A 15,483-nucleotide genomic window follows, 5' to 3' on the forward strand; every position below is an offset into this window, starting at 1 on the left:
AAATGGAAACAGTAGACAGATTAATTTTTATTAAAATAATATTGTTTTACACTTAAAAATACATTTTTATTAAATTTACGTGACAAGTCAAAAGTCGAAGAGTACTACTAAGTTTATTAGATTTGTGATGAAAAGCCAAAACAAAATGTATAATAAACATTCAACTGATGAGAATGGAGACGTGGTCTACCGCTCAAAGATCGTTTAATACTTTGAAAATATTTGCCCTCTGTTAAATATGAAGTTAGTGATGGTTTTGTTAGTGCAGGTTTCAAATGGGTGTGCTTTCAATTTTCGCTGTCACAAATTTTGTTGATAGAAAATAAAGGTTGATTCTTTTGTGAAAGTTGACTCCTCTTGACATTGTCACCTCTTGCACCTTCCACACACCCACAATTTTGAAATTTAAAAAATTGAAATTTTTCATTTTGTAAGGTTTGTATCCCGGCGGTTCGTGAGGCAGTTACCTTCTGCATCGCAATTCCTCACAACTGTTTTCTGCAGAAAACTTTTCTGCAGATCGACAAGAAGTCCAATGTCATCTCTATCGTCGTCGTCGTCATCACCAACTTCATCATCTCCAGACTCCCCTCTCATCAACCTTTCAAACAGCATGGTCTACATAACGAGGAAAGTACCTTCGTCTGGTATCAACCACCTAATCAAAGCGGGGGTAAAGGTCAAACAGTGGGACAGTGAAGAGGTCATACCTAGAGATGTTCTACTTGAACAGGTGAAGGGAGTTGATGCTCTCTTCTGTTTGCTCACAGAAAAAATTGATGAAGAAGTTATAGAAGCAGCAGGTTAGAAGTGGTAATTTTCTGCTGATTTATAATTCAATAAAAATTGTATTTATCTATTATTTTTTATATATTATCTATAATTTATTATATTATGTGTCATTATTCATTACATTATTTATTGATCTATTATTTCATAACAAATTTAATTGATTTAGTAACAGATTTGTTACTAACAAGTCTAAAAAATTACGTTAATGTCCAAGGTCCGAAGTTGAGTGTGGTGTCTACAATGTCCGTTGGATACGAACATATAAGCCTTGACATCTGTCGCAAGAAAAACATAAAAGTATGTCTGAGTGGGGTGTTTGCACGTTTCTGGTAATGTAGATGTTGTTTATTTATCATGATTTTTTATCTTATTGTTATCAGCTAGTTAGTTCATTGTTGTTGCTGTTATTGTTGTTGTTATGTATGATTGTCGTTGTTGCTGTAATGTATGATTGTTGTTGTTACTGGTCCAATTGTAATTTTTTTGTAAGTAGTTTATTATTGTTGTTACTTTATCGCTACAGTATTTTATTATTATTTTTATTGTTTACTTACTGCTATTTTACTGATGTTATAATTTATCGTTAGTCATTTTAGTCACCATACACTATCATCATTCCGATCGTCGTTAACATCATTCTTCCATCCAATGAATTATTGCCAGGTTGGTTTCACGCCAGATATATTGACGCCAGCCACCACAGAACTGACCATGGCGTTGTTGCTGGCCGTGTCTAGGAGGATTGTTGAAGGTTAATCTGCCTGTTTTTGTACATGTATTGTATTGTATATATATATATTTATATATATATATATATATATATATGTGTGTGTGTGTGTGTGTGTGTGTATGTGTGTGTGTTCGTTTGTGTGCGTGTGTTTGTGCGTGTGTTTATGTGTGTGTGCGTGCGTATGTGTTTGCGTGTGTGTGTTTGTGTATGTGTGTGTTTGTGCGTGTGTTTGCGTGTGTGTGTTTGTGTGTGTGTTTACGTGTGTGCGTGCGTGCGTGAAAAGATGAATAATGACAAAAGTGGTGGGTAAAAATATGGCGTATGCAACTTCACATAAGATTTCAAAATTTTGAAACATTTCTTAAAAACAGGAGAACAGGGTTTTCTCCTATACAAACTTTGTCAAAATTTATTTACACACACCACAAACACACACTCACTATTTCTCACACACACAAACAAATACACACGCACGCACACACCAAGGTTTCAATGCCATCAAGGCTGGAGAGTGGCAGACATGGAAGCCAGAATGGATGTTGGGTCGGGGCCTGCAGAACAGTACAGTGGGAATTGTTGGCTACGGAAGGATCGGCCAGGCTGTAGCTGCCTGCTTGTGGCCATTAGGTGTATCACGAATCCTATACTCTACTAGACAGGGAAGTGATAGCATATACGATGACGATGACATCGAAGACGATATCAAAAAGAAGAAAACAGTCGACAACGAAGTGGCAGAATACGTCTCATTTGATGAACTTCTGGAGTTGTCGGATTTTGTCATTTGTGCATGTTCGCTGAACAACACCACCCGGGAGATCTTCAACAGAGATGCATTCTCCAAAATGAAGAAGACTTCCATATTCGTGAACATCAGCAGGGGAGGTGTGGTGCAGCAAAACGATTTGTACTGGTCAGTTGGTTTAGTCTTCGTCATTTTTTGTATCTCTCAGTTCAACACAACCTCATTCATAATCACTATTTATACAACAGGGCCTTGAAGAACAAGGTTATCTGGGGTGCAGGTCTTGACGTCACAATACCAGAGCCCCTTCCTCCTTTTCATCCACTTCTCACTCTCCCAAACATCGTTATCTCTCCTCATATTGGGAGCGCCACTGTCGAGACTAGGTCCGACATGTGCATGTTCACCGCTAAGAATATCATCTGCGGATTGTTAAATAAGCCTATGCCTGGCAGAATTGTTTGATTGGTTTTTGACTGATTAGTTAGTTGATTGATTGATTGATCGATTGATTGATCGATCGATTGATCACTTAATTCATACTTATTTGTTCGGTATGTTTGTTGATTGATGTTTTTTTGGCCAATTGATCTTATTTATTATATTTTTTGTTATTTTCGCGTAGAATATACCTTAAGAAAATAGTTTTCTTTTTTATTAACCGTTCTTTGTAAATATTATTGTTGATTTTTTCCAACTAATTACCGGTTTAATCAGTTCTTCCCTGCATTATCATTATCATCAGTGATGTCGTCGCCTTTGTTGTCAGTGATGTCGTCGTAATTGTAGTCACAATGTATTTTTCCAATCGTTTTAAGATTTGCCGTCTTCCAAAGATATTTTTCACATTTTCTTAATTTTGATTCACCATTGTTTGAGTTCATCTGGTAAGCATTGATTTACTTTGGTGCTTTCTTCACGTTTTTGGTTTATGACCTTGTATAGATTTATTTATTTATTTTATTTATCCATTACAATTCTTTCTTCAATATTTTTCAGAGGCACCAGCAACGAACACACAGCGCATGTAGGTATAGGTAGATGCACGTGAAGCAACAACGCATCACACACACATTGCATGCGGTAGGCTGGGATGTCTTTGCGATTGAACCCGATCACTGCATGCTCTTTATCATTACACCATTGCCTCCCAGATTTTAAGATGTTTAAAAGTTTATAGGAGCATGTTGGTTAATTTCTTGTGCATGGACGCTACGTGTCTTGTCAAGGTTTGGTAGAATATGTGCTCCGTTTGTTTTCCTGTGGGTTTTTTATTCAGTGTATTTAGCATCCAGTGATCCAGTACGATGTCAATCAACTAACTACTGCCCAATGTACATACCAACGTCCCATTTTGAGGTTGAGTGGTGGTTGAACGCTATCTCATTAGGATAGCATTGAACAAATTAGCATCTGGGATCATTTTTGGTCTCTGATGATTTGCAGATGGCAAGGCTTGTGGTGTAGCGTATGACGTAAATCTTGACGTAAAATATGACGAGAATCCCTAAAAGCTTGTGATTTCATCCTTTTCAATCATTAATTGATTCCTGTGTTAATCTTAGCAAAGGTTCCTAATGGTTAAATTTACTTTACTTCTGGATGGATCCTTTAAATGATTCAGGATCAATAAAGTTATTCCCAGAACGATCCTTTCATTGATTTCCATCGGTTAGATTAGTGCTAGATCGATTTTTTAAACGGTTCCCAGATGAATCATTGCTAAACAGCAAACATTTCCAACAGTGATGAGAATTTTATTTTCTTTAATGTGATTGGTGATGGAAATCAGACTGCGACTGGGAAGGGTAAGAGTTTGTTAGATTGATCTATCATCATCCATACATACATTATGTGCTTTAATAGAGTACCTTATAAGTTTTTTTTTATTTTCGGCCTAATGCACCAATTGTGCGCGCATGTATATGTATGTAAGTGGATAGTTTTATGAATTGATATTAAAGTAAACTAAATCGTTATTAAATCAGAATAAATTTTGATTTCGATAATGTTTCATGTGATGTACTATATTAACAGTCTATAATTCAGTTATGTTTTTATGTTATTAACAGTCTATAATTTAGTCATGTTGTTGTTACTATATTTTTGATTACACTGTTTTGTGATTTCGTCTTTTTATTTGCTTAGAACGTATGTTATATTTTCTGTCATGTGAATGTTATCGTCCAGAAACAAACTATATATAATATTAAGTTACTCACATAGAAAAGTATGACATAATATTGAACTTCCATCCAACTCGCATAATTATAAAATATTTCCTCGTATACTGTCCATCTCAACTTTTTTAATTACTGTTTGGATTAGCTCTTTGAAAACATACAAATTAAATAAGTATAAATGGTGTTATGTTTTTAAAATTCCAATGTATAAAGCACGTATCAAGTATATTTTACTGTGTGAAACATTTCTCCAAGAAGCTGATTGTGACTTGATGAATTTGGGTGGATATGCTTCAGATGCTAATTACAAAAAGTTACAGTAAATGCTTTCATCAGTCCGGTGCTCACTCATTTCTATTCATGTTGTTATCGTTACAATCTAAAATTTGAAGCAGTGCATGCGATGCCTTAATGGTTTCGAACATCTTGATTGCCGAGTGTGTTACTATTGATTTACAGTTGTTTCAATAAATTCATAAACACTTTCAGTTTCGCTTTGTTACCAATAGATAAATACATTCTACTGGGTAACTAAAAATAAATTTATGAATAGGTCAAATGATGCGAATGATTGCTTTTTGAATGCTTGATGAGAATAAAAATGGCCTGTCCCCACATTTCAAAAGTTAAGAACAATTGCAATCGCATGTTTTTTGGATGTTATACCAACACACATTCTTAAAAAGTATTTGGATTTATTCATCTGTTTTCTCACAAGTTTCGTTAATTTGTGCTTACGCTTTGTAAGATTTCCTTCCGTCATCCATTGCAACACATAAACTTGACAGATCATGCAAACTTGACAGAACATGCAGTGATGCAGTCTTGCTTGAGTGAAATAGCGTGTAGCCAGATTGATGAACCGCATTAGATTGTTGCTTGTTAAATCGTTTTGCAGGCTTGTCACTACAACTCGTTTAAGAATTGTAGAGATGAATAAGGGATTTGATATTGGCCGCTTTTGAATGAACATCACCGGTTAAAAATCAATAAAAGTATAATCTACAAAACTGGTGTACTAGTATTTCGTTCATTGCATGGTTTGGCACCTGAGTATTAATCAAACAAGTTGATTCGCAAGACAGTTGTACTGGATATCGGCTTAAGATCGAACAGCATGAACCTGCTAGTCAAACTAAACCTGAGACTAATTTGCAGACTGGAAGGCGTGATTTTGCTGTTGCTGGTCCCAGTATTTGGAACAGTCTCTAGATGTCGTTGAGAAGTTCAGAACTTTCTTTTTCTTCGTTTAAAAAAGAATTGGAGACTTTTCTCTTTTCATCAAATCGACAGTTTTGTGTTTAATTCAGGATTGATCACTTCTATCAAAATGGCAATGGTTTATTCGTTATTAACTTAGTCAGTTTCAGTTTAATTTCTAGTTTGAAAGTGCTTTTGAGAATATTTTCTAATTAGCACCAAATAAATAAATTCTTAATAATAAAAAGATTACTGATATTTCGATAATTGTTCAAACTAAATAGACATACGTAGCCCACCAAAATCAATATAATTCTTAATGTAATCATCAGGAGAAAAAGTACCGATCTCCGTTCAATGCACGCAGTGTGCATTTTTAGCCTATGAGATCAAAATTTACTCATTTTTTGCCAAGACTCAATCTCACCTAAACTATTTATTGTGTTTTTTTATAATATAAATAAGAAAATTATTTGGATAAATATTTTATTTAACAAACATCTCGTGATATCAACTCATTTAAGCAACAAATGGTAAAATTTAAAATTTCTATTTTAGTTAACAATCCTTCTTATTAACAATTGTATTAATCACCTACCTACAAAAGAATCGCTAATGAGCATCAAACTTGCCATTTCATCATCCCAATCTGTCAGCATGCTCTACGTTACATTTCAACAAATACATTCGAGTGTCACTGAAAACGAAGACGTTGAAAATTTAATGGCTAAGAAATTCTGGCGTCACATGCCTTAATATTGAGTCCTCGTAACAATTTATTTATTGCGTGAAAAGTTCATCTAGGTAGGGAGTGTGTGAGAGGTTGCCAACTGCAGCAACGCATGGCTTGCCGGTGATCACTTTCTTGGCAACCTGCAATTTATTAGTATGTACATAGACATGATTATTCAAGCAGAAAGCTTTAGAAATGTAGAATAAAAAATTACACGTGAAAATCATCAAACAGCAACCATTTGAAATTGTTACATTCAAATAAATGAAATTATTTTAATGACGTCAAGACAAGAAAAAATTGATGATTTTGAGCACTAACAAACCTTGACAACATCATCAAGAGATATCTTATCGATGGCACTGTCCAGTTGCTTCTGCGTGAGGTACTGACCACTGAGCAGCACTTCAATGCCCAGCCACTCCAAAGCTTCTGTTGAATTCTCATTGTACTGATGCAACGTGGCCTTCAGGTGGTTTCTGATGAAAATGATATAATGAATTTGTCGAAGTGACACATCAAACAGAAAAAATATGTGAAAAATTGTTGACAGCAGCATGATAAGACAGAATTCTGATTGGCACCGGCACAGAATTACTGAATTACTACTGACTTGGCTTTTTGAACTTCTGCATCTGTAATCTTTCCCTTAGCAGCCTGATTCATGACAGAGAAAAGAGCCTTCAAAATCTTCCTAGAATCCTTTGCTTCTGAAACCAAATTCAATCCAAACAAACCAGAGTCTGAGTAGTTAGTGTTGATACAACTAACCTAAAGGTGGTAGGTATGCAATGAAATGTTGTGCATGGCTCCCAATAAGTGTAAGCATATTTTATTTAATTCAAATTGGACAAAGGCTGGTAAGTTAAATGAGTAAATTTAGTTCATTAAGCAAAAGCAAACCAATGTGAGCAGTTATGTTCTGATTAATAAAAATAATAATAATAATAATAACAGCAGTAAAAAGTGAGCTAACAGCAAACGGTCCAGTAGCAGCAGCAGATGCAGCTTTGTAGAGCTTTGAAACCTGGTTGGACGAATACTTGACAGACGGACCAATCCCGATGCAGTGTTGGAGAAGTGAAAGGGGCAACATGTCAGGACTGGCGAAACCCAGCCCCTCTGTCACACAGGCAACGTATGAATATTTCGTTTTGATGTCTTCTCTGATCTCGCCTTTTAATTAGATTTTGAATAAATACCATCAGTTTATATCCAATTTCTACAACTCAAAACACTGTTAAACAGATAATTACCACCATATTTTCAACTCCAGCACTCTTCTTCCCAAATTAAAAATGCCACCACCACCAACTAACCAACCTCTATGATAAACAGCCTTCTGAGGTGTTGGAGGCTTGCCTTGAACAAAGTGGAAATTTTTGGCATAGTGAAGAAGCTGCTCGTGATCCAATCCAATGCCAACAACAGCTGCATTATGCGAGACATAGTGAGAGCTGACAAATTCTTGTAACTGTTATGAGTGTTACATGGATGAAGTAATTAGTATGTATGTAGGTTCATTGGATGATTTCAGATGAAAGAATGGCTTTGTTGATGATTGGTTGGATAGTTAAATGTGGCTAGGATAGATGTGATAGATGGATGAATGAATGTACGGTATTATAAATGGATAGTTAAACATGAAAAAATTAATGAATATTTAAATAATTATACTGTTGTAACTTAGGCATTAAATGTAAGAAAAAAATTAACTGAAACTAGATAGATTATGCAGTTAGTGATTATGCTATGAAAAGAAAAGAAAATTTACCATGAAATATACGGAAATGTTAACAGGTAAAAAAATGATAAGAATAAGTAGGAACTTGGCATTCAGTGATGCTTCCAATTTTGTCTCTGCTGATGTATAGAGACTGTCCTAAGGTGTCCCTGTAAGCTGCTCTGTGTAAATGCTCTATCAGTTCTGCCAAAAAATAAAGATATTGATATCATTACACTGTAAAAAAACATGCAGATAAAATTGTTGATAAAAAATGTGAATAAAAAATTAATTCAAAATCTATGTATAATGTGTTTTAATGCTTAAAATCAGACACATCTGAAAATCCTGTGATAACTTTTCATATTACATAGCTTAGGTAAATTTTTGGTCTTCAGTGTACTGATGTTTTCAATGAGAAACCAAACATTCACTAACAGTATTCACTATGATCATATCAAGATCATTATTTGTAAGTATTATTCATTTTTATTGAGTTTGAACAACATAAAATTTGGTTACTTTAAATCATCCTGTTTGTCATCTGGGGCATAATCATTAACAGGCATTTTTACCATCATCAACATATCACAACTATCATCATATCATAGCTTTCATCATCACCATCATCATAGTTATCATCACCATCATCATCACCATTCCAGATAACCACCGTCATCATCATCATCATCTCCATCACGAAGACCGACTTGCATCGAGGCATTGTTCGAAATGATCTCTCTCCAAAATCAGATGTGGCTTGATGTCACTGATCTCCCAAGGTTTCAAGGCAGTTGCATTGGCTACATAGTCCAAATTTGTCAGTGCTTCCTCTCTATGTGCATTCATTCATTAATTATTCATCCACTTACTCAATTGTTTACTTGTTCATTCATTCAACAGTAATTCATTTATACATGCATCATTATTATTATTAAAAATGTTAGAAAAAAAGCAAAAAAAACCAAATATGAATGGAGAGCTAACAAGTGACTACGAAGTGCTTCGACTGAATATATCACCTGTTCTCTGTTCGTCGTACATCTGGAAATAAGAATGAGATGATACTGAAATGATACGACGATATGGTGTATCAGTTGATGTATGAGATGATAATGAAATAATCTGATGGTAATGTATTAATTTCAAATTATAATAAAAATAGCATGATGAGATACTGCATCAAATGATGACATTAAAACAGTGTGATTATCATGATAGTGTATAAAAAGATGACACCGAATTGATTGATATGGTGATAGCATATCAAATTATGATTAAAAAAAAATTAAGTATAAAACAATGATGATATTGAAATACAACTATGCAATAAATGTTGGTATTGAAATGATAAGGTGATATTGTATCAAATGATGGTATTGAAGTGATAAGATTCAAATGTCACCATTATCACCAAAATTATCACTTGTGATCAAAATGAACTCACGTTATATTTCCACCAATTTGTTGAATGGTCCTCGAAATCCCAAATCCAGTTGCTTTCTTGGTACTCTGTTTGAAAATTGAAAATTTTACCAAAAGATATAATAGTAATATTCTTTTAAGAAATATATAAAACATTATTACATAAATTTGTTTGCATCATAAATTTATTTTTAAGCATTGTCAGGATTGATTCAAAATAATTCTTCAAAAAAAAAAACAAATTAATATAGAATTTGTTCTATATTAATTTGATGAAATGAAATGAAATTTAAAATGCACTAAGCAAGAGAATATAAATAAAAGAAAAACAGATTCAGTTCAACCTGAGTTGCAAGCATCCTGAGGTAGTTAGTTACACCTTGGTTATCATAATCTTCGTATCTGCATCCTGCATTGTACAAAACGGCCACTCTTGTTACCGGGGACAGGTTCTCAACTGAGGCCACAACGACACCATTAGGGAGATGAGAAATCTGGCGAACCATTTAAAATAAAATTAAAAAAACTTTCATCAATATTTTGAAAAAATAAATTCAAGCAAAAGTAACAATAGAACAACAATTGTTATATTTTAAAATGAATCAGGAAGATAATAATTATGGAACATGCCTTGACATCTTGCGGGGCCAAACTTGGCTTTGTTGGTGCAGATTTTAAAGCTGCCTGACTTGAATACTTGCTCTGGTGAAAAAATGTAAAAATGTGCTAGATAATTGATTAGTGACAATAATAAATAGGTCCTTGACAAAACAGTTAATTGTGCTCAGGGGAGAACAAAATGAAAACCTACTAATAATCAGATCAAACTCAAAATCAAATGATGAAACAAAATAAACATTCCTAATTTTTAATCAATATACTTTTCCAATAATCAAAACATAATTTAGTGTAAAACTTAAACAAAACAATTATAAATAAAATAAAATTTAAAAAATCAAATCCAAATTGACTGTGATTTAGATCAAGAACCTCTCTAAGTTTAAAAAAGAGTCTAGCTATGAAAGATGACACTGAACTAAACTGGCTCAAGGGCACGAACAGGTCTTAATAATTTTACAGGAAAATAATGAAATATTGAGAAAAAAAAAAGTAATTGAAACCTTGAGAGCGGAAGCAAAACGCCTCGCAACTGATTTCATGCTAATTTAATGTCTTTAATTGCAAAACCAAGACGACATCAATCTCCATACACACAGTAACATTTGTTCCGGTCTACAATTAGGAATGGGCAATGAATAGTTAAAAGTAAAATGAAGTTTAAATTAGTGAAATTAAAATGAGCGTGACGTGAACAAACTCGCAGCATCATTCAAACGTAATATCATAGATGAAGGTTGAACCAAACAGCGAAAAAACGTAGATAATCATTTGAAAATTTCTATAGACAAAAACCATTTTGTATCTGGGATGTGTTACAAAGATGAGAAGAAATGAATGACTGCTTATAAGATTTATAACGGAACAGATAGATTAAGTTTCAAATGAATATGAATGTGAGAATCATGTCTTTATGTGAGAATGATTTTCACCAGTAACATAAAGAACGCTGGAAATATATATGAAAATATTTGTTGTTAAGGATAATTGTCGTTGTGTGGCCCGTGAGTCTTGTGACATGAAAAGATGAGAACCCTTACACTTACATTGTGACCCCAACATACATACAACCATATGTTCTTCTATTTTTTATTTTAAAGTCAAATAAATCTTCAATTCTGTTGGAGGAGTGCTCATAACTAACATTTGTTAAAAAACAAAGTAACTAACGTTTATAAATAAACAAACACAAGCAATTAAACACACACATGTGTGTGTGTGTGTGTGTGATGTGTGATGTGTCGGTGTTTATGTTGTCCCTGAGATGGATTAGAAGTGAAAATGAAATATAGGCATCGGACTCGGATTACCGGCTTCATGTTATGAGCATTTAAACACTCTCACCAAACTGCGAACATGTACGTACCCCATGTTGGATGCATGTGGTTAGCCATAAGCTGGAATGATTTATTTCTATTGTTAAACAAAATTAATCAAAAACTATATTGGCAAATTATTTCTGTGTAATTCGTTTTTTAATGCAGTTTGTTTTTGTTTAGTTTAAGCACTATGTTAGTCATAAACGTTTAAAGGTTAATAGAATAAATTAAATCGTTTAAAATAAAAAAAAAATCGCTTTTGAGAAATATAGAGTGCGAGCTATCTCCTAACGTAAGTCTGTGGTTTAAATGTGGAATATTGAAGAAATCTTTAAACCTTTTCATGTGTCTGTCCATCCATTCATTGTCGACTTGTTGTTCCTGTGTTTAATTTTTTTTGACTGAATAGATTTCAAATGATGGTTAACATTTTTTGTTTGTTTTAAAATTTCAACTAATAATCACTCATTTGATCACTGATTTACAGTAGATTTACTAAAAGTACAGTTGAGTGGAGAGCAACAAAGATGATCAGAGGACTTAAAAATCTTAAATACAAAGATACATTGAAAGAACGCGAATTGACAACAATGGAAACAAGAAGATGCAGAGAAGATCTACTACAGGCATACAAATTGATTACCAGAAAGGAGAAACACCGTTTAACAAATTGAATGAGAATAGGATTACCAATACAAGCTTTCCTAAAAAACAGAAGGTGCCATCAAGCAAAGATTCTTCAGCTGTTAGGTAGAGTGGTAAACACCTGGAATGACCTGAGTGATGAGACGGTCTCCACGGAACCAATCAACAGTTTCAAGATCAAGCTCGGAAAGTTAGGGTATTAGGACACTTATCTTGCAGTGGTTCTCACACAGACTCTAATCTACTGAACCACTTTAAACCCTGTTATGTCACGTTACGTTATGTTATGTATATTACGTATTTCCATAGCCCATGTTATATTTTTCTCAGTTATTTTTTATTTTTATTCGAATTTTAAATTTGCTTTTTGATGATTTTATACATTGTTTTTTTCTCCAAATGACGAATAAGAAAAAAATATTAAATTTTACGAGATGTTAGAGCCTGGCAAGGCCAATTGAACAATCAGTGTACCCTGTACATACAAAAAAATGTAATATCAGATCGACCAATGGTTCAAAGTTTAAAGTTCAGAGTTTAATACTAAAATAAATTTTATGCTGCATAAAATATTAAACGGTCAAGGCATGCAAATGACCTCAACATTCTTAACAACAACAAAAAGTAGAGCATTCAGGCAATTTGGAGGTTTCGGGGGCAGGTTTTATTATGTAGACGTGAAGAATTTTCAATAGTAATTGTCGTCAGTCCTGTCGCCAGATTATACTTCGAAACACCTCTATATACAAATACAGGCGTATATGTTTGCACGCAGTCATATATATCATAATACATATATATATATATATATATATATATATATATATATATTATATACTAATACTACAACACACACACAGACAGATATATATATATATATACAATACAATATGCCCATACTTCAGTCAGTCGGTCTCAGGTAAAATTGCACGAAGTTAGTTCTTTAGCATTTATTTATCAAGCGACATTAAAGAAGATTATTTGATTACATTAATTACATAGGACCGCATATAACAACAACAGCAGCAGTAATAATGATATTAACACAAACAACAATAACAACAACAAAAAACAACAATTACGACAACAATAATCTAACAACAATAACACTAACAACAACCATATAACAAAAACAGCAGCAGCAACAACAACAAAAACCATAACAACAACCACAACAAAACAACCACAACAACAAAACAACAGCAAAAACCACGACTAACTCGTCAACAACAACATCATCGTCTTAATGGATGCATATTTTAAAATGGAATGATGACGGTGATAAAAGATCACTAATCTTTCAAAGGTAACTTCGATAAAGCTGAAATAACAAAAATAAATACGTGAGCGATGGTAAAAAATACAAAAGGACTTTTTTTTAAATATTTATGGTTTTTGTGATTAAATTATTTTCTATTTAAAAGTATATTTTAAGATAAAACCAGGTAAACAATATTTTCCTGGCTAACTAAAATACGTTGAAGAAGCAAATGGAGCTTTACTAACAATCTAAAATATAATAATAATAATAATAATAATAACAAAGTTTAAAGTGGTCCAGTAGACTAACATCTATGTAAGAACCACTACAAGGTAAATGTTCTATCTCTCCTAGCTTGATTTTAAAGTATTATAAAATAAATTGAAGGAGTGAATAAATAAATTGAAATAACTAAATAAAAATGGATTTAATAATTTAAAATGAATAGCCATCTTAGCCATATTAAAAAATAGCCAAATAAAATGCATTAAGCTACAAAAATCAAACTGGAAACCCCAAACAAACTAACAACTAACCGGTCAGATGAATAATAAATATTAAATCAACATCATGGAAAAACGAGGCAGGTTGGTGATGAAATTGTATGCTCCTAACAAGAAGAAATCTGTAATTTTTACTGAAGTTACAAAAATAGGACTCGTCGCACCTGCTTCTACTACAAACATCGCAACAACGGCTAATACTACTGCTACTGAAGCAACCACCGTCACCACCGCTGCTACTACTACTACTACCACTGCTTCCGTGTACTACGCCTATGACGAGTATGAAGGCGATAATGAGGATGGAAAATATGACGGAAGCAAGGGTGCTGACGTCATTAACAACAAATTTGTCAACAGCAACACCAATAACTTTGTCAACAACAACAGCAACACCAATAACTTTATCAACAACAACAACAACAACAACACCAATAACGTTGCCAACAACAAAACAAACAACAACAATATTAATAAGGATAATATTACAAACGAGAATAGAAATAACAATAATATTAATAATAGAAATAATAAACAATATAATAATAATAATTATAATAATAATAATAAGGACGACTCAACAATGAAAGGATGGACAACGATGAAGGAAGCAAGCAGTGGCCAAGGTAGGCAACTAGACGTATTGTTTCTAGGGATGCAACATTCCTCTTAACAATACCATTATTTGAAAATATCGATAATTCGATACAAATGGCTCAATGTTATAGAGTATCGGTAAACCTATATCGATATTATTTTATCGTTAACGTTTTTGAGAGTTTGGCTATCGATATACCGGCTATATATCGCCGGTATATCGGTGTTAATATCGATATTTTACCGATGCTTTGCGATATACCGTTTGTATCCCTATAATTGTGTATAAGTGTTTTATGCACTGTTATCTTGTAACGATAATAATATAACCTTAATAAGGTTGATGACGATGTAGTTTTTTTTTTATTATTTTTACGGTTAATCATTTTTTGCCCGTTTGTTAATTCTAATGATTTAGCCATTTTAATTGTTACTCTTTTGTGCTTTTCTGGTTTTGTTATTGCGTTCGTTGTAGTTATTTTTTTCGTTAATAACGGAACTTTATTCATATTTTTTTATTGTATCGGTGAGTACTATCAAACCGTTATCATGTATTATTATTATAATTATTATAATAATTATTATTATAATTATTATTATTATAATAATAATTATTATCATCTTATCATCATTATCTTGTCATCACCGATGTCATTATCGTCATAATCAATCTTTCCAATTTAAGTTCAGTGCAAATGGTAACAACGGTTGAATGAATGATTGAAGTGGATATTCTTGCTCTGCGAAAAACGACAAAATGATATGAGTGTGGAGGTGATAATTTTGAAGATGACGATGACAAAAGCAAGACTGATGACCTCATCGTTAATAAAATTGTCAGCAACAACAACAACAAAACAGATGAAAACACCAAAAAAAGCTACATCAGAAACAATAGATCCTCTCTAGAAGTGAATTACAACACACCTCACCATATCATTTAATCAAATCGCAAAATATTTCAATAAGCAAACTTGACGATGACGACGACGATGATGGCAGTGAGTAT

General features: G+C 33.1%; 3 protein-coding genes across 3 annotated transcripts in view; 2 read left to right on the top strand and 1 right to left on the bottom strand.

Annotated features, from left to right (window-relative positions):
• Positions 1–167: 167 nt before the first annotated feature.
• HELRODRAFT_187296 (hypothetical protein) lies at positions 168–4,408 on the top strand. The gene is made up of 7 exons (XM_009025397.1): positions 168–803; positions 1,007–1,089; positions 1,456–1,543; positions 2,009–2,185; positions 2,255–2,435; positions 2,516–3,561; positions 4,046–4,408. The coding sequence occupies exons 1-6, from the start codon at positions 536–538 to the stop codon at positions 2,730–2,732; spliced, it is 1,014 nt and encodes a 337-aa protein (XP_009023645.1). The 5' UTR covers positions 168–535; the 3' UTR covers positions 2,733–3,561; positions 4,046–4,408.
• Positions 4,409–6,119: 1,711 nt separating this feature from the next.
• Positions 6,120–10,778, bottom strand: HELRODRAFT_185865 (hypothetical protein). Its single transcript, XM_009025398.1, has 12 exons — positions 10,653–10,778; positions 10,162–10,233; positions 9,876–10,025; positions 9,554–9,618; positions 9,094–9,150; positions 8,817–8,941; positions 8,213–8,310; positions 7,707–7,857; positions 7,360–7,559; positions 6,997–7,154; positions 6,709–6,862; positions 6,120–6,523 (listed from the first exon to the last, which is right to left on the bottom strand). The coding sequence occupies exons 1-12, from the start codon at positions 10,689–10,691 to the stop codon at positions 6,431–6,433; spliced, it is 1,362 nt and encodes a 453-aa protein (XP_009023646.1). The 5' UTR covers positions 10,692–10,778; the 3' UTR covers positions 6,120–6,430.
• A 3,166-nt stretch (positions 10,779–13,944) lies between these two features.
• HELRODRAFT_177196 (hypothetical protein) overlaps positions 13,945–15,483 on the top strand; it is a gene marked incomplete at both ends in the record, with an annotated part of 2,070 nt that continues 531 nt past the window's right edge. The window contains one exon of the mRNA XM_009025399.1: positions 13,945–14,503. Within this exon, the coding sequence (XP_009023647.1) occupies positions 13,945–14,503 (559 nt within the window). The remainder of the gene's footprint in view (positions 14,504–15,483) is intronic.

This window comes from Helobdella robusta, assembly GCF_000326865.2.
Source record: "Helobdella robusta unplaced genomic scaffold HELROscaffold_41, whole genome shotgun sequence".
Classification (NCBI taxonomy): Eukaryota; Metazoa; Annelida; class Clitellata; order Rhynchobdellida; family Glossiphoniidae; genus Helobdella; species Helobdella robusta.

Excerpts from the sequence above, each read along its gene's own strand:
- HELRODRAFT_185865 (XM_009025398.1), bottom strand. The coding sequence starts at position 10,691 with ATGAAATCAGTTGCGAGGCGTTTTGCTTCCGCTCTCAAG. Across the intron at positions 8,942-9,093 it reads GAAGCACTTCGTAGTCACTT|AGAGGAAGCACTGACAAATT; the intron begins GTTAGCTCTCCA and ends GAATGCACATAG. Across the intron at positions 6,524-6,708 it reads CTCTTGATGATGTTGTCAAG|GTTGCCAAGAAAGTGATCAC; the intron begins GTTTGTTAGTGC and ends AATAAATTGCAG.
- HELRODRAFT_187296 (XM_009025397.1), top strand. The coding sequence starts at position 536 with ATGTCATCTCTATCGTCGTCGTCGTCATCACCAACTTCATCATCTCCA. Across the intron at positions 804-1,006 it reads AGAAGTTATAGAAGCAGCAG|GTCCGAAGTTGAGTGTGGTG; the intron begins GTTAGAAGTGGT and ends TTAATGTCCAAG. Across the intron at positions 1,544-2,008 it reads GTCTAGGAGGATTGTTGAAG|GTTTCAATGCCATCAAGGCT; the intron begins GTTAATCTGCCT and ends GCACACACCAAG.